Source organism: Sceloporus undulatus, chromosome 2, assembly GCF_019175285.1.
Source record: "Sceloporus undulatus isolate JIND9_A2432 ecotype Alabama chromosome 2, SceUnd_v1.1, whole genome shotgun sequence".
Classification (NCBI taxonomy): domain Eukaryota; kingdom Metazoa; phylum Chordata; class Lepidosauria; order Squamata; family Phrynosomatidae; genus Sceloporus; species Sceloporus undulatus.
In genome coordinates, this window is record NC_056523.1 from 21,336,853 (window position 1) to 21,361,334 (window position 24,482).

The following is a 24,482-nucleotide window of genomic DNA, read 5'->3' on the forward strand; positions in this document are numbered from 1 at the left end:
CTTCAAATATACAAATATACAAGTACAGCAGCCCTGGTTATAACTTCCTGCCAGCTGCGATTCCCTTTGTTGGAACCATCTACTTCTCTGGAACCATTCTCTTTCCACATTCTTCCCTGCTTTTGTTTTTCCTTAACCTTATTGTTGTGAGGATTTCTTAAGAACTAGAACCTTAAAAGAAGTTTTTTAAAAAGTATGTATGTATGATTTACAGAATTGTCCAGATTCATGGGGGAGGGGGAATTCTGCTATAGCCCCCTGAGTCCTGTTCAGAAAGTAACTTACATGTGTGCATGTCACTAACAGGATGCTGGCTATGGAGTTGCACATTTATTGTACTTCATAACCCTAGTGTGGAATGGCAATTTTGTACCATTGAATGCACAGCTGAAGGAGCACTGTCACCTATTTCATCAAGGGAGACTGATTTGTGTCAGCCAAGAATGCAGTGCATACACTGTGGCACGTCATGTGCAGCTCTACTGTGACACTGAACTAAATGCAGACATACACCGGACAAAAAGGTCCAACCACTTCCATGAGGGAGCTTGCCCATGTGTAAAGTCACTAACAGGGTGCCAGCCAAGTTGATCTACTGCTTAACAAACAGGCAAGTCCTTGCATATCAGTGATGCTTCTGAAGTGTACTAAGTAACAAAACTGCATCAAATGAAGACATCAACAAGTACCCTGATTCAAGAGGCCAGAAGGGTGTAGTGGTTTGAGTGTTGGATTAGGACTCTGGGAGACCAGGGTTCAACTTCCAGCTTGGCCATAGAACCTCGTCAACTGACTCTGGGCAAGTCACACACCCTTAGCCTCAGGGGAAGACAGTGATAAACTACCTCTGGGTAAATTTTGCCAAACATATCCTACAATAGGGTCACCATACATTGAAAGTTACTTGAAAGCACAGAGTGCGCACACACACATCCTGCTTCCAGACTCCTTTCTTCTCACTCATTTCTCTCTTTAACCAGTTTTCCTGAAATTAGTCCTTTCCAGATGTGCAGGACTACTTGTCCCATCATCCTCAACCAGTGGAGCTCATATTGCAGACCCAGTATTGTTTTGAATTATCAAGGACAAGTCTGAAATCCTTTCCTCGTAAAGACCCCATGAACTGAGATAAGCAATCTAGCTCACTTGTCTTTGTTTATATCCAACCTTTCCACCAAAGCTGTAAATTTAAGGTAGTCGGTTCTCCTTAGCCATGGATTCCACTATCCACAGCTTGAAACTATTCCACTGTCCTCCGCCCTCCAATATATTCTTCAAAAGCAAAACCTTGGTTTTGCAAGGGACGCCTTTTTACTACTCAATTCTATATAATGGGACTTCATCATACCAGACAAAACCAGAAGTGTCTCCACTATATTTTAAAACTTTATTACTCCTAACCAACAACACAGAAATCAGAGCTTAGAATTTATTTTTATTTTTATTCCTCTATATGTCAGTTGAGAAGAGGGGAAGGAGAGGGACCTAAACAACAACAACAATAACAAAAAAGACACTTGCTTCCTTTGGATGAAAATGAAAAGAGGAAAGAAAGTTGGGGAGGAGGAGGAAAATCAACAGGAGCACACTGCAGCCAAGATTCTGCCCCCCCCCCCCAAAAATAAAGTACCATAAATAAACCTCTGACAGAAATGGGGCACAACAGCAAAAGAGCTGGCTGGGAGGGACAGGCTGATACAACGATAAAAGGGACCAGGATACAGTAATAGAAGCCAAGGAGCTCGCTCTGGGTGGTGAGGCCTCCCCTCCACAGTACTCCACTTCCTTGCTGTGTCCAGAGGAACCTGTGGTTCTCAACAGCATTGGTGCACTACTGGCACAGCAAATTTTGCAGCAGCGCCATTGCCAAGACCACCCTCCTGCTGCCAGGCAAGGCTGCCATTCCTTGGCAGGTCTCTCTGCTGCAAAAATGTCAGGAAAGGGGTGAGAGATGGACTTTTTTAGCCTATCCTCTGAGGTAGGTGGTGGGAGAGCAGTATTGGAAGGCGGCATAGCCATACGGTGAGACAACAACTTCCCTCAGCAGTGAGGGGAAAGGCCACTGCCCGCCACAGTATCTCACAAAGCTTGGTCAAGTTACTGTTTTGGTTGACAACTCATGGTCAGCAGCCATGCTGGTTAAAAAAATATAACCTTCCCAGGCTGCAGAGGTCCTCACTTCCTAAGTCCCATAGGCCCAAAACACTGCAGAAATCATCCAGTTTGAGACCGCTTTATCTGCCCTGGTTCAATGCTAAGGTATCCTGGGAACTATAGTTTTGCAAGACATTTAGCCTTTTCTGTCAGAGAGCTCTGGTGCCACAATGAACTACAGTTCCTAGGATTCCCCAGCACTGAGCCAGGGCAGATAAAGCGGTCTCAAACTGGATGGTTTCTGCAATGTGTTTTGGACCCTAGTCTTGGCAATCTAGACATCCTCTACAGCCCAAAAGAACTTAAGGGCAGAATTTCTAGTGACCACCTTCCCCTGCCATAAAGCAGGTAAGGTTCCCCTAAGCTGAGAGAGTATCCCACTGTTCTCAGCCTCAATCAGTAGTAATACCTCACTTGTCCTCCCAAACAAGACCTCCCAACTCCACTGTGGGGCTGCCCCAGATTTTCAGCAAAGCCTTTCCATCTTCTCTCCCATAGCCTTCCATGTACACTCACACCCTCAGTGGAGTTGTTTAGTGGATCATGCATTAATCCTGCATGACAAGATGCTGGTTTCCATATTTTCTTCCCAGCGGGACAGCCTTCTACCCAGTATTCATTACATTTCTAAGTTTGTTTTCCAACCAAAGCAAGGCTTCTTTGTGAGTTTTGATCTCTCCCAGACAATCAAATATGTGACCTTTTTTTCCTGTTAGATCCGAGTGTCTCTCTTTCTCTCCCCCTCCACATTTCTTTTTTTAAAAACACAATACTTATTCCAGGAAGGCCCAGACTCTTGGAAATGTGATCTAGTCACTTATAAATCTAAAGAGGGGTGGGGTATATAGACTGTTAATGGGCTTGATTGCCTAACATACAAAGAGAGGCTAGTGGCTCTGGATTCAAATCCTGATAAATATCCAATTACCAAACAACACTCAGCATTTTCTTATTTATCAAAGCTCAGTTCCCCTTTAGCTTCTCATGGGTTTTTGTCCCTCAGTATGTGGCATTCAACCTTTGGCATCTTCTTCCCTCGCTCAGCCCTTTTGCTTCATCCAACCCACACTAGCTTTTTCTCCTACACACCTTTTCACCCCTGTGACAAAACACCAAAAGCTTTAAGGAATAAAAGCACCAGAAACAGGCCCTCACAGTTAAACAGTGGCACCTAAGCTCCATACTCGCTCATCTCCCAGTCTGCACACTGGGGAGCAGTCAAATATCGCCACCAATTCTGTTTTTGTTTTTCAGTTCATGGTAAAAAAAAGTCTCCAGGAATTTCTGGCTTTGGAAGTCTTCTTGGTAAGCCGGAGTGGGGAGTAGTTGGGACTCCAAGAATGATAGGAAACTAACTGGGGCTTCGCTATTCGGGAAGCCACACTGTTCGTATATGCTGTCATTTTACATGAAGACAACCTGGACAATCGTGTATTAATGTATCATGTAATGCTCTCCAAGCATTACTGGCCAGCCTCACAAGAACATTTGTCATGGGGCCACCATTCATTATAATTCTTAGAGCTAAGTAAGTCCATAAAGAATGATCTCTGCATTCAAGAGGCTTGCCGAAATTTCATTTTTCCACCCCCACATGGATTCTCTAGTATCTAGTAAAGTCTCAATCTGCCTGTCAGGCATTTAAGGTCTGGAGGTCAGTCCGTGGCATTTGTTAAAGCTTTTGTTATCCAAAGTTCAAAATTATAAAGGGGGTATGAGAAGGGAGTTGGTCTATCTTAGGCAAGATTTCTGATCTGTAATATAGGGATGAACAGCCAGTAAAGCTTCTTTGTTTTCCCAAAACTGGGGTATATTTCTATATACAGTGTCAAACAAATTGCTAATCAGACATCCAGGCAGATTCTGTATCTGGGTCAATTCCACAAAGGACATGGTTACTTTTTTTAAAAAAACCAAAAACCAAGAACCTTGATTGGTCTTCTATCCAAAACAGAAAAAACAGAAAATGGAAAGAAGAAAAAGGCTGATGTCAGCTGCACCACTCCATCAAGGCATTTTCAATGAGCTCCCTGTTGGTTAACTATGCGTTTTCTTGTTTCCAAAATATTCCTCGACTGTCTGCAAGTTACTCTGGTGCTGCCACAAGAGCAAGATGAAACACAGGAGTCTCCCCATAATCAGAACATACAGAAGAAGGGCTCTCTTGTTGGGGCGTCTAGATTGTTTGGTCGAGGAGAAGCCAGGTGCCCTCTACACTCCCCATAGGCCCAGCGCCACAGTTCTTCAGGGGCTCTCCTTCATGTGGCTCCTCTGATGTTTGATCAGATTGGCCCGGCGAGTGAAGCCCTTCCCACAGTTGGAGCAGCGATAGGCCTTGGTCCCAAAGTGGGTCCGCTGGTGGATGATGACCTCCAGGGTGGTGCTAAAGCTGCGCCCGCACTCGTTGCACTTATAGGGCTTCTTGCCCAGATGGCTGCGCTGATGCTTGAAGAGTTGGGAGGTCTGGCTAAAGTGCTCAGGACAGTCAGGGCATTTGTAGGGCTTCTCCCCTGTGTGGATCCTCAGGTGCCTCTCCAGGTGGGAGCTCCAGGCAAAGCTCTTTCCACAGTACTGGCACTTGTGGTTCTTCTCCATGGCATGGCCCCGCTGGTGGGCTAGGAATGCCGAGCTGTCCCCAAAGCGTTTGTCACAGTCCCCACACTTGTAGGGCCGCGTATGCGAGTGCGTCTTGTTGTGTTGGAGGAGGTGGACCTTTTGGGCAAACTTCTCCCCGCAAGTGGGACAGGGAAAGGGACGCTCCCCAGTATGCACCCGGCGGTGGCGTTCCAGGTGAGAGGCCCACACGAACCCCTTCCCACACTCCTCACATAGGTGGGTACGCTCTCGTCGGTGCCCCCGCTGGTGCCGCATCAGTGTTTGACGGCTCCGGAAGACCTTCCCACAGTCCTCACAGCCCAGGTGGGTTTTCTTATGCTCCTCCAGCTCTGAGATCAGAGCGAAGCTTCGCCAACAGGCTGGGCAGTTGTAAGGCCGCTCGCCCATGTGGTTCCGCCTGTGCTTGGCCAGGTGGGCACTCTGGCTATAGGTCTCACCACATTCGGGACACTTGAAGGGCCGTTCACCCGTATGAACTCGCCGGTGTCTCTCCAAGTGGGAAGCCCAAATGAAACACTTTCCACAGTCGGTGCACTTATGGCGCTTAATGGCTGTGTGGCCTTTCTGGTGGTTCTCCAAGGCAGAGCTCTGGGCAAAGCGCTTCCCACACTCAGCACACTTGAAGGGCTTCTCTATCAACTGGGAGCAGCGGTGCTGGAGGAGGTGGAAGTTCTGGCTGTAGGCCTCCCCACAGTTGAGGCATTTGAAGGGCTTCTCCCCAGTGTGCATCCTCCGGTGGCGCTCCAGGTGTGAGCTCCAAATGAAGCTCTTCCCACAGTCCGTGCACTGAAAAGGTTTCTCCCGGGCAGCATTAGCTTCGCTCCGCTGGCGGCCCCTACTGGCAGTGTGTAGGGTCCTTGTACAATCTGAGCAGCGGCTCTCTAGGCTTTTCTTCAGAGCATGGCCACGCTGGGTGGCCTTGTCCTTCTTCACCACTGGGATGATTTTCTGCAGCTGAGGTGTGACCTGGTGAGGCAAGGCCTGGACCCGCCTGGGGGAGCTTTGAGATGTGCCTGGTCGCAGCTCCTCTGAGTCTTCATCTTCTTCCTCTTCATCCTCATCATCCTCATCCTCCTCATTGTTACTACTGTTCAGCAATTTATCAGCAGCTGAAAGGACAAAAACAAAACAAAACCCAAGTCAAGAGAGACAGAAAAAAGAATACAGAGACAGAACCCTGCCTCCCATTGTCTTTATCTTACTGTCTTATATTTAGCTTTTACTAAATAAGCAACACGAAAGGAGACATTTAAAGACAGGAAGTAAGAACACGAAGAACAACTGGTGTTGTAAATGGATATGCTTTATGTTGAGTTTGTTATATTAATATTATTATGTAAAACCAATAAAGATATATGAACAGAATATATTTAGCTTTTAGTTTAGAATCTTGCAGGCAGTAGGAGTTGTTTCATTAAAAAAAAACTGCACATCATCCAATTATTTTTATTGGATTTATAGCCTACTTTTCTCCCCAAAACTGAAGTAGTTCACAAGGAAGCTGATTACAGAATCATAAGAGAAGAGACCTCAAGGACCATGCAGTCCAACCCTCTGCAATGCAAAAATACACAAAGTACCCCCACAAATCACCATCCAGCTTCTGTTTAAAAACCTCCAAAGAGGACTCCTCCACACTCCGAGGAAATGTGTCCCACTGTCAAACAGCTCTTATTATCAGGAAGTTTTTCCTAACATTGAGGTAGAATCTCTTTTCCTGTAGTTTGCATCCATTTTTAAAAGACTATACCTTTCTTTCTTTTAAAAAGGTTATACTCCTCTATTACAGTGGAGTCTTGCCTTACGCAGGGGATCCATTCCGGACCTCCCCTGCATAAGGCAAATCCCACGTAAGCTCAAGCCCTATTCAATATAATGGGGCTCGTGCTTGCAGCGGTGCAGCACATGTGCACACCACTCATTTAATGACAACATGGCTTCCGCTTAAACAGGAAGCCGCGTATGGAGCGGGCACACTGTACTACATTCCAATCATGGGACTCATCCCACCAGGTATCAGTGATGCCTATTATATTGCTATGCTAGGAGTTCAAGTTCATCTTGTTTATTTCCCATACACTGAGCATTAGAGTAGAGACATCTAAGACCATGGGACATTCCCCCTTGCTACCTATGTAAAGTCCTCTCACCAGCACTGTTGGGTCCTTGCACTATTTGCCTTGTTCTCTCTATAAATGTTTGACTGTATCTTCAGTCCTTGATGAACTCCTGCCCTCCAGAATATTGTGTCCATCAGTTTAAAGCCCTCATTTGCAAATTTTTAAGAGTGTTGGCAAAAACATTTCTGCCAACAGGTGTGAAGTGCAAGCCATCCCTTGTCACCAATTGGCCTTTTTCAAGGGCTATTATAAAATAGATGAATGTACATTCATCCCTCTACATTCGCTGAGGTTAGGGGCACAAGACCCCCATGAATGTGGGAAAACTGCAGACAACAAAAACACTATGTTTTTACCTGAGAGAACACCTCTTGGAATCTCTAGGTCCCCATCTGCCGAACGTTGACCACAGAATTGCACTGGAGGAGCTACAAATGCCTAGCGGAGTGTTCTCTCTAGGAATCTCTAGGTCCTTCAGTGCAATTTTTGGTAAAAGTTGACCATACAGTTGCGCTGGAGGACCTAGATATTCCTAGAGAGAACATATTAAGAAAATCCATGAATAATCAAATCCGCAAAAGTCAAAGCCGCAAATATGGAGGGATAAGCGTACATTTATTATTATTGTGGTTTTGGGACAACACGAACCATCTCTGAAAATTTGTTAAAAACAAAATAGCATCTATTGTGCATATCTGTTGTCCACACCTATCCTCAGAAATTTCTGAAATTATACTCTCAATCAAAGTGGACTGTGACTATTAGAAGGAAGGGACTAGGACTACCAATAGCTTCATATTTACAGATTTTTTGAACTGGCTTTGTCAGAGAGAATCAGTTAGAAGATATATGGTTCCTTCTGATTGTAAGTACTTTAGGAATAACAATAGTATGTGTGGGGAATGAAGAGACAAAGAGGCAGATGTGATGAGAAGAGTGATAAGAAGATTAATGCCAGCAGTGGCTAATGCCTCTCCACCCCACCCCATCTCAACCCATCCAAACCCTCCCTGCATGTCTGGCCTGTGCTGAGAAAACAGTACTTCTGAGCATATAAAGAGAGAAACTTCCCTTGATCCACAAATTGACAGCCAGGTCACCCGCGCCCCATCTCCATCAAGAAGCAAATACACAGAAGTCATCTTTAAAAAGGAGGAACAGGAATAAATGCCTGGCATGCTGGTGGTAGGTGCAAGGATCCCGATGTAAGAGGGAAGTGGAGATGACTGGAATAGGACCCTCATGCTTTGGTTATAGGGCAGGGGAGACAGAAGATGGAGAGAAATGGGATTAGATAAAACCTTTGGGATGGAGAAAGAAATGTGGTTAAGGTAAGGGCAAAGAGTGGGTGATGGGGGAGGACTGAACTGGAAGCAAACAAAACTAGAAGCAAAACAGAAAAAGGTAGGTCTGACCGACATAAAAAGCAGACTTATTCAGGAGAAGATCTTTATGGAGAGGGTAGCACAGCAATGAAAAGAGTTAAAGAGACCAGCAGCCACTGGGAGAAGAGGTTGTTTGAGAATAAAATTTGCATTTCAAGTCCCAGAAAACCAGTATGGTATAATGGTTTGTGCACTGGAGTATGATTCTGGAAACTACGGTTTGATTCCCACTCAGCCATGGAAACCCACTGGGTAACCTTGTGTGAGTCACACACTCTCAGCCCTAGAAAACCTTGTGATAGCTTCATGTTAGGATTGCCGAAAGTCAGAAATAACTTGAAGGCACACAACAACAACAACTACAAGTCCAACAGTCCTCAGCCTGCATAACCAATGCTGTAGTACCCAAACAAACAAACAAAAACCCAAGACACAAACATCAGCTTTTGTAGGCTTGAGCCTATTTCCTCAGGTGCATGTTTCAGAAATTTAGGCTAGTGTTCCCAACTTCTCTCTTTCAGCTACTCTCAAAGGTGCTGCAAGATCCCTTGGCATACTGATTTCCCAGACTCAGACAGCTAAGTCTTTGAAAAACACACTTTACCAAACAGAGAGGAAAAGAGTACGTAGAGAGATCTTCTAGCATCTTTGATACCAACAGAAAGATTCCTCCAAATGCATCTGAGGAAGTAGACTGAAGTCCATGAAAGCTCATGCTACCAATTTCTTTTCTTTCAGTTAGTTTCAAAGGTGCTACAAGATCTCTCTATGTACTGATTCTACAGAGCTATATCTTTGAATTCTACAAGAGGAAAAGAGTACAGCATGGAAAGTAGAGGACATCAGCTACCTTTCCAAACATAGTAAAAAGCAAACTACAACTCTCCCCTATTCCTTTCTGTCATAAATAAATCTTACTAACCAGTTGGGCTAGTCAGCTCTAATAACAGAGCCTCCACCACAGTTATCTCCTCATCCATCAGAGTAGAGCCCTCCATCAGAGTAGACTGTCCCCTTCTTTTGCCTCACAATGAGACAGCCAAGGAAGGAGGCTGAGGGCCATTTATCAGCTGGAAATGATCACTTCCCTAGTGGGTGGGGTTTATAAAAACATCCCTTGAGGCCCTGGAAAGGGCAAAGCTTGGTAACCTTCTGTTTTCAGAGGCTCCCAAGGCAAGCTCTTTCAAAAAAACAAAACCCACCTGAAAAGCCTTGGAGGAAACACCTGAATTCCAACAAAAGGTTCCAGTCCGCCCCCGCCCCCCAAAAAAGAAAGTGAAACTTTAACTCTATACTTGTCTTATCAAGGGATACTGATAGTTCCAGAGTGTGAAGGCGGTATTTTTTGTGGGCTACAAAATTCCAAAATTTGCAGCCAACCTGGTATCTGTAGGGAAAGAACAGTAACCATTTCTTGCTTTGAATGCAGCATGGTGAAGCAAGGTGAAGGATTCCAAGACTTTGAATTCAAACAAATGACTTTTCCAAGTTCTAGATAGGATTTGGTTTGTAACTCTCCACAGCAGAACCTGGAAGTACAGTATTACTCTCCTTGACTACAATGCACAATATCCCCCAGGCCATGCCAACACTTCAGTTCCACAAGCTGACTTTTCAAAGCTGTAGAGATATCTTTTTCCAAGCTGTATGTAGAGATATCTTGTATCACCTTTGAGACTAACTGAAAGAAAGAAAGAAGTTGGAAGCAACTTCCACCAATTTCTTAGGCTCAAAGGTGCTACAAGAGCTCTCTACATACTGATTCTACAGACTAACACGGGTATATTGTTGAATTTTCCAAGCTGTGTTGCATACATAGACATCTTCTGAGTTCCTGAAAATGTAAGATATTGGATGGCCCAATTCTTAACAAAGAGATTATTAAACTACAAGGCTGCAACTGAAGTTAAATAAGGAGCTTCATTTCATACCACTGTTGTAAAGACAGGCTGAGGGGTTCCACGTGTGTCAAGTGTTGTGGTAATATATAAAGGCTCTTCCCAGAAAAACTGAAAAGAGTAAAATGTGTCTTCCCTTTTGTATATTCAATGAGCAGATCTTCCTCTATGCATATAACATATACAGGTTCTTTTTCAAATATACATATCACTGATCAGAATGGGAACCTTCTCTGTGGTAAGAAGATTTTCATTGCACTGCAACCGTTTAGTGGATTTGTATCTTATTGTTCTAAAAGCTTGTTCCTAAACCCAGCATGGGTTATACAGACTGTTTAATATGTTACTTTTAAGCCTAGCCTTTTCTGTGTTCACAAAGAGTTGTATCTATTTCCATAATCTTTGCTTTAAGTGTTCTATCCTAATTTTGGAGCCAAAAAGAGAGAGAGATATGTTTTTAAGTTACAGAGAACAGTTTTACATTAAAGAAGACGTTGGAATGGGAGAGAGGCCTGCTGTCTCAGAAAGAACGGGGAGGGGGGTGAACTATTTATTGTTAGATTTTTCTCTCAGCTACTCCTTCAAAAACAAGAGTCCCAGTGGCACCTTGAAAACTAACAAGTTTAGATGGAACAAGCTCTTGTGGACTACAACCCCTTCATTGCCACATCTTGATAATCTTAAAGTACTACATAATGCCTCCTGCAAGGAACTCAACTCAGTGTACATGGTTTTCTTTCCTAGTTCTGTCCTCACTACAACCCTGCAGAGTAGGTTAGGCTAAGAAACAGTGACTGCCCCAAAGTTACCCAATGTGCTTTATGGCTGAACAGGGATCTGAACACAGGTCTCCTGAATTCTAGTCCAACACTCTGACTGCTGATCATGCCAGGTTATTAAAATACATGGTTAGGATACTAAGACCTGCACTACTCTTCTGAACAATGACCCTGTGCTATGGCACCAAAAAGGTCACAAAACAACTACAAAAGGAACTTACATAATTTTTGCACCACACAGTTTCTTGAAATACATGGTAATAAATCCAGGATTAATGTATGTCCAGTGCATATAGCTATTTATACTCAAATATCCTTCATGGTGCCCCTCAACCATCTGCATTGCTTCTTCTAGGCTGGTTTTTGAATTCCAGTCTGCTTTAGGACAATTTTACTTCACTGTGTTTTAGCAGTGGTTTTATCTGCTGCTGCTGTTTTAAATGTTATTGCTTTGTTTTCTATTTTTAATAGTTTATAGTGTATTGCTTTGTATTGTCACACGAGCAGTTAATTTTTATGCTACTTTGGGGAGGGTGAATATCCTGAAACATAGCTGAGGAATAACTAGCCCTTCAGATGTTGCTGAAATTCAATTCCCTGACCAATGGCGAAGAGCAATGGGAATAGTAGTTACAAGCATCTGGACAGTCAGTGGTTCCCCACTCTTTCCATAAAAGGTGAACCAGAAATATACTACGTAATTTTTAAATCCCTCCAGCTTCTCCTAGTTATTCTTTTCCAGGTCTTGACATCAATTTCTCTCCACAGTATCAGCATATAGGTGAAGGAATGAATACAACAAAACTTGTCCCTCAGTACACATCAAGATAGGAATTAAAACAATTTTTAAAATGTACAAATCCTACCAATATGGAGTTTTGAAGGTTATGGTCCCCAATTAGATCTTTTTAGTTCTGAACTATAGATATGTCCAGGTGTGAAAGTTTCTTAGAAGAGCAATGCAATACAGGTGCTTTAAGGAAAGCTAAAGGCTCTCAATCAAAGTGTATGTAATCGTTACAAAGTACCTTCTCAAGGTCACACTCCAAGTAGCTAAAAATGTGAGCAGTCGACTCTGTTTGTGTCTAGCAAGCTTCCAACCAAAACTCACAGCCTCAACAAGTTTGTCTTGGGCTTCAAGTCCAAGTTGATTCAATCTGAACTAAAAGGAGGAGATTAAATTACAGTTGCTCCCCATTCTTTCCTTTCTTTGTTACATACACCTTTGTTTGCTTACTTGAGTGGTCAAGGCCTACCTGATCCACAGGCTCCTTCTTTGTGCTGCACCTACTTTTCACTTGGAATCACCGAGTTGGAAGGGACCCCAAGGGCCATCTAGTCCAACCCTCTGCCTTGCAAGAAGACATAATCAAAGCAGCCCTGGCAAATGACTATCCAGCCTCTATTTAAAAACTTCCAAAGAAGGAGACTCCATCAAGTTCCAAGGGAGTGTGTTTCACTGTTAAACAGCTCTTACTGTCAGAAAGTTCCTAATTTTGAGATGGAATGTCTTTTCTTGCAGCTTGTATCAATTGTTCCATGTTCTAGTTCCTGAGGCACTTGCTACTTGCTATTGCTATTGCAGCAGCAGAAAACAATTTTGCTTCATCCTCAAAATGACACCCCTTCAAATACTTAAACAGGGCTATCATATCATATCAAAGCCAACTTAGAAAATGTAAATGAAGGAGCGAAGGCCTTCCAGATATGGGAGAGTTGGGAAAGCCCCAATCAGAGTCACAAGAAAGAACAGGAGCTAGGAGAGGGGCACAAAATCCTCAAACATCTCACTTTGAGCCTCCTGCCTCAAAGGAAGTGTCAAAGGACAGGCCCAACGCCATTGGGCCTGAAGAGGAAGAGCCCTCCCCTCCCAACTGTCATCTTCTGGCCTTAGAGGGAGCAAAAGGAAATCAGGCCCAACGCATCGGGTCTGAAGAGGAAGAGCCTTCCCCTCCTTCCTTGCAACAGTCATCTTCTGGCCTTAGAGGGAGTGAAAGGACAGGCCCAACGCCATCGGGCCTGAAGAGGAAGAGCCCTCCTCTGCCTCCTTCCAACTGTCATCTTCTGGCCTGGGAAGGAGTGAAAGGACAGGCCCAACGCCATCGGGCCTGAAGAGGAAGAGCCCTCCCCTCCCTCCTTCCAACTGTCATCTTCTGGCTTTAGAGGGAGTGAAAGGACAGGCCCAAGGCCATCAGGCCTGAAGAGCCCTCCCCTCCCTCCTTCTAACTGTCATCTTCTGGCCTTAGAAGGAGTGAAAGGACAGGCCCAATGCCATCTGGCCTGAAGAGCCCTCCCCTCCCTCCTTCCAACTGTCATCTTCTGGCCTTAGAAGGAGTGATAGGACAGGCCCAACGCCATCGGGCCCGGCCTCAATTAAGAAAAAGAGCCCTCCCTCCAGTCCATCTGCCTTGGTCCAGGCCTCAGAGGGAGAGAAGAATGCTGGACCTGATCCCCTCCACCCACCATTCCCTTCTCCTTTTGTGTCGTGTCTTTTTAGATTGTAAGCCTGAGGGCAGGGAACCGTCTATTATCCCCTGTGTTGTAAACCGCCTGGATTCCCAGTGATTGGGCGGCATATAATAATGATGATGATGCAGGCATTGTGCACAAATGCTGGACTTACATCGCCTGTTCATCAGGTTTTTGACCCGCTGGGAAAGTGGCCTACTATTTGGAATGTGTGTCCTAAGGTGGAATGTTGTGCATTATGCTTCATGCATGCAAGACAGGTTAGCTATTCATTATGGCCAATGCTATATGCATGGTTGAAAGAATTACCATCCCAGAGTCATTACAGGAGAGCCAGCATGGTATAATGGTTTGCGTGTTGGACTAGGATTCTGGAGACCAGGATTCAAAACTCAGTTCAGCCATGTAAACCTACTGGGTGACCTTGGCCAAGTCTTTCAGCCTCAGAGGATGGCAATAGTAAACCCCCTATGAAGAAACTTGCCAAGAAAACTCCATGAGCCATAAGTCAGAAATGATTTGAAGGCACACAATAACAACCAACAAAGTTGTCATGGTGCTTAGAATTTGTCTATTGGCTCCTTGGTATCCAAAATGCTTATTCAAACCTCCAGCACCAAAGAATCCCAATGCAATCATAGAACTGTCATGTTGGAAGGAATTGTTAGCATCACATAGTTCATCTCCCCTTGCTAATGCAGGGAATTCACAGTTAAAGTGGATTCAAATGACAAGTGCCACTGTCAAACAGTGATTACTGAACATTTTTTCCTAATACAGTACAGAGTGGGGACTGTGGAAGTTGTAGCCCCCAAGAAATAAGGTTTCCACATTCTTTCCTAACATTCTACTGAAATATAAATTCTTGTCATTTGAATCCACTGATTTGAGTACTTCCTTCTGAAGCAGATGAACCCAAGTTTGATTTGCTTTCTCATGTTGGTACCTAAGATCTGGAATGAATGAGTGTATATTTCCTCCAGCTAAGCTCTTGCCTACTATGGGTGTGTGTGCACGCAAGTAGCTTAAATCACCTGCTGATTTATGGCAACCCCATGAATTTCATAGGATTTTCTTAGGCAAGGATTACTCATAGGTGGTTTTGCTTGCTCCTTCCTCTGAAATATCTGGGACTTTAAACCATTCCCATCAATAACAAAGAGAACACGCTGTGACACCAAACATCCCTGGTTCAATTCTTATGTGCTTTTTTAGTCCAGTAAACAGCCACAGTAAAGCTAAAGTTTGTTGTTTTTAACTGCCTTCGAGTTGACTTCGATTCATGGTGACTCCACGAACCTCCAAATAATCCCACCCCTGACATGCAAACAGGAAACACTGGTGAACTTTTGTGCTCTCCACAGGAGTTCTGAAGAATGTGCATGAATCACTTTTCTACAAAAATGTGAAGCAGCATTATGTCCAGAGCCTAACCAGTCCAGCTGCCAGGACACCGGTTTATGGAGATCCTCTTCTGAAATTCTGACCACTTGGGAGGAGTGGCAAGGGGATAGCCTCTCATTCCAAAGGCACAGAAGGAGCAATGTAAGAAGCCTTGTCTACTTCTGCAACAAGACCCACATCTTTGAATATACACAGAAAACATGGGAGAAGAGGCAGTTTATTATTTAAGCTATTTCGATTCTGCCCCTTAGCACACCTGTTTTTAAGGCAGTTAACAGACCTCAAATATTCAATTCTTCCTCCCACCACTCAAAACATCCTTTCTTGTGACATGCCTGAAAAGCAGGGTAGGCTGAGAGAAAATTAATTAGGCCCAAGTCACCCACTGAGTTTCATGGTTGAGTGGGGATTTGAACTTGGGTCTCCCAATCCTACTGTAGTACTTTTAATGACAGGGATGGACAACTGCCATCCATCCCTTACCATTGGTCAAGCTAGACAAAGCTGGCAGTCCCAGCAGCATCTGGAGGGCCAAAAGTCATCCAAGTCTGCACTGTACTATGACACACTGGCTATCATATGGAGAGAAAGAAAAGAAGCAGGATGAGTTTCTTGGGAGTGCTTTTCCAAGGGACTCTCACTGAAGAAAGAAAAGAACCTGTGGAAGACCCTGTGGTTTCCTGAATATGTTGCTAGTTGCAGCTACTGTTGGTGGAAGTTAGGAAAGAGAGATCATCTTATTCAGGAAAAAAATAAGAGAGGACAGGCAAATAAATGCAGAAATGTGAAAGGAAAGGGGGGAATAATCCTTACCAATTGACATTATTGTCTCGTAGCTCTCCTGCATGACATCTCGATACAAGGCCCTCTGACGTGGGTCCAGGTACACCCACTGCTCCATGGCTGAAGTCTTTTCAGAGGCTCACCAGCACCTGCCAAGAAGAAATCAAATCTATTCAATGTTTGTCCTTTCACTGATATTTGTTAGCACAACCAGCTAACCTAGTGACCTCAATGTCTTGGACCACCATCCTTAGCCAGCACAGAATTTTAGTAAAACACCACCCAGAGAGCCAAGTTGGGAGGGATGGAAAACTGACTGGGAGAGTGTAGAACTTCTGTTATTCAGATATCATAGCAGAGGGTAGGTCATACTAGAATAGAAGTTGGCAGAACACAGATCAGGAACTACTGACAGATCACTAGGTTATCTGTGGAAACTGACGTGGATTTCTAATCACAACTTTTTAACAATAACAATAAAAAGTTTTTCTCTTGTTCAAGTCTTAACTATCAAACTGCAAGAATAAGACTTCTCAAGAAAAATTATGAAAGGATCTTTCTGAGAAATGACTACAAGTTTGGGTTTGGTATTGAAAACAAATTCCTGGTGGAGGCTCCCTTGTTATTTCCAAGGCTGTAATGTGAAACATGCTTACAGGGGCTTACTCTCAAATAAACAGAGACTTTTTCTATTAGTTTATGGCCTACCTGAATCTGATTCTGGTAAGTGGATCTTAGGGAATGTAGGGAAAACAAAGCAAATCCCACAGTATAATGTCTATTCAGCCCTAGTTTTTGTGCATATGTATGTGCCTTCAAGTTGTCTGCCACCTTACAGAGACTCCATGAATTTCATAGGATTTTCAAGGAATCATCAGAGCTGATTTTGCCAGTTCCTTCCTCTGATACATAGCCTAGAATGCCTGGTATTTGTTGTCATTCTCCCATCAGAGTACTAACCAGAGTTGACCCCACTTAGCTGCCAACATCAGACAAGATCTGATGGCTACTCAACAGGGGCCACAAATACTATACAGCAGTCTATAAGTCATGCCAGTGGTGAATGATGGGAACTGTATTCCAAGGCACCAGAATGGAAAAGACTGTTCTACAGTACAGGGCAGAGAAAGAGAAGAAAGTCTCTTGAACCTTTCTGTTCTGATGGGGGTTTTTTGTTGGAGTTCTAAGGAGGGGGCATCATTTCCAATTTTTTAGAATGGAAGATAACCTTCTAGTCTTTACAGCAGTGATCTAAATTTGAACATATATAATAGCAAAAACTGATGCAGTTCTCCAGATTAAGCAAAACTGCCTACTCTCACTAAGCAGAGAGTAGCTCCTGCTGCATACAAACAGAAATTCTGTATCAAGCTGCTGGCCTACTTTTAATGCGGTCAGTTAATGCTCCAAATTTGTTCTAATGGCCTGTAATTAAATTTGGCCATACCTAGACTATTAATAGGGAAAGGAAACAGGCAGCCTCTCCCTTTTGATTGTATCAGAAAATAATTAGACAACAGTAGATGAAGAGACAAATGAAGAGCTGGATTAAAGACCTTTCAACTGGATTTGGGGCCCGATCAGACAGGCCAAAATAAAGCTGCTTCATGTCACTTTGGAGGTGTGCTGTTTAAATGATGTGTGAGTCCTAAGAGTCTGAAAGCCGTGCCAAGCCACGCTCCAGTCCTAAAGACTGGAGCGCAGCTTTGGCACAGCTTCTGGCCTGTTAAGATGTGAGTGTCATTTAAACAGCATACCTCAAAAGTGACCCAAAGCACCTTTATTTTGGCCTGACTGTTTGGGCCTTTGGTATATAGTTTTGCAATCTCTGCAGACATGGTAAAGTTTTAAGTATATTCCCAGTCCTTTCTCATATGTGCAATTCAGCTCAACAATACAAAGGTGTTCTATGCATACACAGCACTGTGTGTTTTGACTGGCACATATAAGTAAGAAAATAGTGAAGAGCATTTCCACAATAGAAAGATAGTTGAGATCTGGCAAACATGCAGTCCAGCACACTCTAATTCAGTGGTTCCCAACCTCTTCTATGCCCCACACCCCTAGGAAATGTTTCATTAAGGTTTGCATCCCTTACAAAAGTAATACCACATTTGAAGATGGGGGGAAAAAATTAAAATTTCTAATTTTGGAACCACAAATTGAACCACATACAATATTGTAGGTGAACAAGGTGAACTTTTTTTAAAAAGTTTTAACTCAGTGGATAAAATGCAAATCTAAGGACTGGAGCGTAGCTTTGGTGTGACTTCTGGACTCTTAGGATGCATGCATCAGTGAAACACCATACCTCCACTGTGACTCGAAGCAGCTTTATTTTGGCTGTCTGTAACAGGCCTAAGTTGAGCAATTTGACTCTCATTTATTCAGGGAGGAAATCTTGTAAACAGCAAAATCAATCCAAACTGTGGACAAAAAACACAACAACTTTGCCCCTGCTTTTCATTCATTATTTTGTCAAAATGTGGAACTTTTCTTGCTGACTGCCACCCACAAGTCTACCTATGGATTCAGGCAATTCCTAGATTTTATCTTGATCGACAAGACAAATTAATCCAGCTTCACCCAAGTATCTTTGTCACAACCCCTGAAATTGCATCTGAAATTCCCACCCCAGGCTGGGAACCCCTGCTCTAATTACTATCTATGGAAAACAGAACACTTAAATATGCAACACATTTTCTTTTCTTATAACAGCAGCCAAATTCGTGCTAGAAGTAAATGGAACAAGATATTTTCAGAAATGCTGAAGCTATGGCAGGACGCCCTCAACACAAACACTTAGGAAAAACTGAAAATTATGGGGAAATTGTAGTATGTACAATTCGCATTTTCAAAATCAAATTTAAACATATTTTACTTTTTTTAACAACATAAATGGATCATCTAGAATTTAACATATAAAGTTCTACTATTAGACATGTTTATGGCAATCTGGTGCATGTTTACTCAGAGGTAGACCCATACATTCCTCGCTATCCTGTTCACATCAACAAGATTAAGGATGTAGACACTACTTGCAAAAAGACAGAGGATGGGAAATTATTTATTGAGTTGTTAACATTATGACATAATATTACTTTTTTTACAAACTAACAAGAAATTCACCAGACCCTGCATTTTTCAGTATTTCCTCCAAAAATAAGATTTTCAATATTTATATGAAATCCTTGGTTCATAGGTTCACAGCATGAAAAAAAATGTAATATTCAACTAAAGCATCCCTTCATCAGTCCAGATGTGACTGTGGAGGATGAAGTTGTCATTGATGAAATTAGTAAAAGGAAACTACATTGAAAAGAAGCATAGCTCCAACTGGTTGTTTCTGTTAGCTGCCTTAGATCCCTTGGCAGGAGAAAGGCAGGATATAAATGGAATAAAGAAATACCTTGAACAGTTTTCCCATAAGCACTGTTTCCCATATGTTGTTATACCAAGCTTCAATAGAGAGGTGCTCCAACTTGGAAAATTTACTATTTAAGACAACATACCTCAGAATCCTCCAGCCAGCCCACTGGCCAGGCTGCTTGAGGGATTTGGGGACTTATAAAAAGCATTTTTCCCAAACTTATTACAGAGGCAATTCTTCAATAATTTTTTAAAGTAATGAACACCAGTGGCAAAGTTTCTGTTAAAATGCTTATGAAGCACCAGCTCTTTCCAGATACCTGTGTGATTATCCTGCTCCTGGTTTCCATGGCTGCCAAATTCAATACAGAATAGGCTTTAAGGATGTTTACACTACTGGCTTCTGCTAATTCAACAGTCGTGATTGCTTTCCCAAGATGGGACACTGAAGATTATGGTTCCACAGGGAGGGGGGTAGGAAAGAAAGAGATCTCTCAGTGAATACTGCATTACACAAAAGCTAGACTCCCACAGATTTCCTCAGAGGGTAGCTCTCTCACTCCACATTACCCCCAGGCTACTGCTGATGGTTTCTACAACTCTTTTCCACTATTGAAAGGACATTTCAGTTCTTGGTTATTTGTGTCAAGATGTGTTACTGATTTTTTAACCAGAGCTTGGAAAAATTCCTTTTGGGGGACTATAATTCACAGAATCCTACAGTCAATATAGACGGTGGCCACTGTTGTGCTGATTACAGGATTCTGAGAACTGTTGTCTCCCAAAGTAACTTTTCCATGCTCTTGTTTTAACTCTTCTTTCCTACCTTATCACATGGCTCATTGGAGCCCTCAGGACAATAGTGAAACCTGGCTAGTGTCCAAGACTCCAAGGCCTCCAGCAGATTATAATTTATTCTTCCCTACAGACATGAAAAAAGAGCACTCCACTAGCACATATATTTTAGCCTATGATTTGCCTAGGTACCTAGGATCATACATAGACGAGACAGGTGACTGCAGTTAAAAAAAAAATCAGAAGACGACTAGGAATGGGGAGCTATGAAAGAACTAGAAAAGATCCTAAAGAGTAAACATATACAACTGGACACTAAAGTTAGAATTGTCCAAGTCACTGTATTTCCCATCACGATGTACAGATGCAAGAGCTGGGCAGTAAAGAAAGCAGACAGAAAGAAAATCGATTCTTTTAAGATGTGATGCTGGGGAAGATTGCTTAGGATCCCATGGACAGCCAAAAAGACAAACAAATGGGTCCTGGAACAGATCAAGTCTGAACTCTCCTTGGAAGCCAAGATGATCAAATTGAGGCTGTTGTATTTTGACCACATCATAAGAAGGCATGGATCACTAGAAAAGACAATAATACTAGGAAAGGTAGAAGGCAACAGACAGAGAGGAAGACTGCATGGCAGATGGATAGATTCAGTCAGGGAGGTCATGGGCATGAATTTGAAGAAACTAAACAAAGCAGTGGAGGACAGCGGTCTTGGAGATGTCTCATCCACAGGGTCGCCATGAGTCAGGGTTGATTTGAGAGCATCTAACAACAACAACTTGCTTAATGGTAGCCTTTCTGTCTAGGGTCGATGGGATCCACAACCCAGAATAACTGGTAGGACTAAGTGTGAAAAGAGTGTCTCATTCTATTTCACAAGGTTGGCATAATGGGGAAGGAAAGGTATAAAGAGAAATTACATGCTATGCCAAATTCCTTGGAATAAGGGTGGATAACGCATTGTTTAAAAACCAGCAAACAACCTGCTGTACAAAGTAAATAGTACAATGCATATTTTCTATCTGCTGCCAGCATTTTTTGAGTCAAATTCAATGTACAGTCGGCCCTTCTTATACACAGATTTTTTATACACGGATTCAAGCATACACGGTTTGAAAATGTTCCAAAAAAGTATAAAGTTACCTTGATTTTCCATTTTTTATAAGGGACACCATTTTGCTATGCCATTACATTTAATGGGACTTGAGCATACACGGATTTTGTTATACACGGGGGATCTTGGAACCAAACCCCAGCGTATAACAAGGGTCCACTATATGCGCCTTCTCACCTCACCCCAAAAATTCCTAATTTTGTTCTGCAGGATCCAAAAGGAAGGAAGGTTTTGCCAAAAAGTAAACGGTAGCATAGAACAGCTAAGCATTTAAGGATCAGGGCCCCCATCCCATTCCCCAGTGATGCTGCTCTCAATACCTGTTTATTTGCAGAATGGAGGCACTTATTTGGATTAGCCATGTTTTACACATTCTGCTATTAGTTGGCAGGCAAGCAGCACAAGGTATGAACTGTCAGTGTTTTAGCTGTTCTAGTTAAAGCACTTAACTTCCAAGATTTGGGTGGCAGGGTTAAAAGATGAAAGGAAGGAAGGAAGGAAGGAAGGAAGGAAGGAAGGAAGAGAAAAGGGACAAAGGCAACCACAAATAGTTTTTCCTCATATTAACAAAGTTTCAAACCTTCTGCAGCTTGTCTGCCTAGAAGCCTGAAGTTATTCCCCTTCTCCAGGAACAGTTGATTTTGACAAACTGAGGGAGAAAGTTCAAAGTGTGTCATCAGTGATTAAAAACAAAGAATATTAAGGCAAATTCAAGATTAATAGCATCATTGTCATCGTCAAAAACAGATCAACTGTGAGTTTGGTTGCTGTGGATCAGAGGCCACTTTGTGAGAAACGGTATCAAACAGAGAGGGCAAATTATGGTACAATAAGTATCACAAGACAAGGCTGATCTTGAGGGGAAAAACGATCACAGTTACCCAGAACAGTTACACTGTTACACAGAATAATGAAATAACTGGCCGTTTGTCACCTAAATCCATTGCCTCAAATTTAAATTTAAGATGATATATTGTGTTTAATGCTGGTTTCTGTTTTTAAAATATTGTGAGCTGCCTTGCAAAGAGCAGAGTCTTTAAGAGCATTGAAAGAATATAATAAATGAATAATAAATAAAATAATCCCTGCTATGTGTAACCCTGTTCTTAAAAACCACAGTGTATAATCATTCAGAAGTAAGCCCTACAGAGTTTAATGGCACTAACATCTTGTCTATGGCTGTAGTGACGTTAAATGTGGCTCCGTCACAACATTTCTTTCAAAATGAAATGATCCCTGTTGGCATCTTGCTGGTTTTGTCTCCTAACCTTTATTAGATGGCAAACACAACTGTTTTAGAACAGCACCTCAAGCAACTTTCCCTCTTCTATTTTTAATAATATATATCACCAAAGAAAGAAGGTTATGTACATAATTGCAGTTTTATAAATTCAACAGTGCCTAAGACTGATACTGTAGACTGCTTTACCAACATTTCTTAATTACATCAGAGACATTAATTCCTGGAAACAACAGTTAAATTAGAAAGAAAAAGGAGAAAACTGAAATGTGTGGCCCTACTGGGAATTAGGATGAAGCAAAGAAACAGGCTAGTGCTGGATATTTATTCCTAAATCATCAACTATGAAATTCGCAGAGTGGCCATAAATCAACTTGAAAGCACATATACACACACACACATAAACCACATAATGACATCAAAAATCCACATAACAGGAATACCTTATTGGCCAACTAAACTGTACAAAATAAAGATTGCAAGCTTTTGAAGCTCTACTGGCTTCTTCGTGAGGCAGAAGAATGGCGAAGACGGCAATAAATCTATGAAAGCTGGCAACATGTATTTTGTGAATTTTGGCCAATAAAAGTATCTGTGTTTTGTGGATTCTGGATGTTATTATACTTTACTACATGGCCAACACAGCTACCCTTGTTAGATATATAATCCATCCTCTATACATATTATATATATTGTGGGTATATAATCTACATACTACAGCGATCCTATCTTAATACTCCACTATAAAATTAATGAGATGGCCTTAAGTCAATTTGTATCCCTGTCTTGTGGATGTTAAGGTACTTTGCTATACAGCCAACACAGCCACCCCTGGATATATAATCCACACCATATATATATTATTGTCAGAACAGTATATAATTCACAAAATCGATCTGATCTTTTCCTAAATAGGCCACTATGAAATTCATAGAGTGGCCAGAAGTCATCTTGTATCCCTGCTTTGTGGATTGTGGGTGTTGTTGTACTTCGCTATATTACCAACATCACTAGCCCTGGATATATAATCCACACCATATATATATATAATATTGTCGATATATAATCCACAAAATCAATCTGATCTTTTCCTAGTCCACTATGAAATTCATGGGTGGCCATAAGTCAACTTGTACTGTATTACTGTTTTGTGGATTCTGAATGTTATTGTACTTTGCTATACTGTATAGCCAACACAGCTAGCCGTGGAGATATATATATATATATATATATATATATATATATATATACACACACACACACACGTGCGCATACACACAATATTGAGGACATATAATCCATCCATTAAAGTGATCCCATCTTTACTATATTACTAGTACCAGGATATATAATCCATATTGCATTTATTATATTCACACTGTGGATATATAATCCACACAATAAAGAGTTAACCCAGTTTGGGATGGTATAACTCTTTGTCTGGCTCAAGGCTATGGAATTCTGGGAGTTGAAGTTTGTTGTAGGGCCCTCTGGGCCCCACAACAAACTCCAACTCCCAGAATTCCATAGCCTTGAGCCAGACAAAGACTTAAAGTGGTCCCACCCAAACCGGTTTAACTCTCCAGTGTGGATGCAGTCTCATTAACCATCCCCCCTCCCAAAATAATGGTGGTGATGATGATGATGATGATGATGGCCTTCCCTTTCCCCCTCACTGAGGTTTCTTATTTCAACCCACAGTCCCCCTCCTCCTCCCCTTTCAATGCAAGAGCCACAAAATGGAGGGGGGCGACTGTTAGGATGAAGGGAAAATGGGGGCCTGGCAGCCTCCTCTTCTCTTCTCCCCCCCCCCCTTTTTCTCTCTCAATGGACTCGCCCTCCTTCACCTCCGATCCACCTGCGAGGGGAGAGTTCGGAGCCTGGAACGTACTATGTTGCAAACGGGGGGGGGGCGTATCTCCCCCTTTCTCTGTTGGCAGATCAGGAGAGGCTCCTTACGCTTAATCCGGATGTGCTGCTGCTGTTGCTTCTGCGGCTGATTGAAGAGACTCCGCCTCTGCGAAGGGAAGGAAGGGAAGAAGAAAGGCCCGGCTTCCCTTTCCCCAGAGCAGGAGGAGGGGCCCTCTGGCAGCAGACATGGCCCAGGCCCAGGGGAGGAGGAGAAGGCTCAATTACGCCTCCGGTGCTAGGCTTTAAGAGATTGGTGGACTCCAGCTCCCAGAAGCCTCAGCCATGGTGGGCGATAGAGTGGGATTCTGGGAGATGAAGTCCAAAATCTCTTAAAGGGCACAGTTTGGGGACATTAAGGTTTCTTCTTGTTGGGGGCCTTCAAGGAGTTTCTGGCTTTTTTTTCTCTTTCATTTTTATTTATCCACATTTAATAACAAATATT

The 24,482-nt window shown here is 42.7% G+C and overlaps 1 protein-coding gene across 11 annotated transcripts; it reads right to left on the reverse strand.

Moving 5' to 3' along the window:
* Window positions 1-1,372: 1,372 nt before the first annotated feature.
* On the reverse strand, window positions 1,373-24,225 carry LOC121923976 (zinc finger protein CKR1-like). 11 transcript variants are annotated; one of them, XM_042454968.1, is made up of 5 exons: window positions 24,089-24,190; window positions 21,470-21,538; window positions 17,920-18,034; window positions 15,639-15,757; window positions 1,373-5,879 (listed from the first exon to the last, which is right to left on the reverse strand). In XM_042454968.1, the coding sequence occupies exons 4-5, from the start codon at window positions 15,724-15,726 to the stop codon at window positions 4,399-4,401; spliced, it is 1,569 nt and encodes a 522-aa protein (XP_042310902.1). In that variant the 5' UTR covers window positions 15,727-15,757; window positions 17,920-18,034; window positions 21,470-21,538; window positions 24,089-24,190; the 3' UTR covers window positions 1,373-4,398. The 11 variants fall into 11 exon arrangements, with proteins under 11 accessions (XP_042310902.1, XP_042310901.1, XP_042310898.1 ...); XM_042454967.1 differs by having other exon boundaries at window positions 24,021-24,189; XM_042454964.1 differs by having other exon boundaries at window positions 23,977-24,189.
* Between the last annotated feature and the right edge of the window lie 257 nt (window positions 24,226-24,482).

Coding starts and splice junctions, on each gene's coding strand:
- LOC121923976 (XM_042454972.1), bottom strand. CDS start 15,726: ATGGAGCAGTGGGTGTACCTGGACCCACGTCAGAGGGCCTTGTATCGA. Junction 5,880..15,638: donor CGAGACAATAATGTCAATTG/GTAAGGATTATT, acceptor TTGTCCTTTCAG/CTGCTGATAAATTGCTGAAC.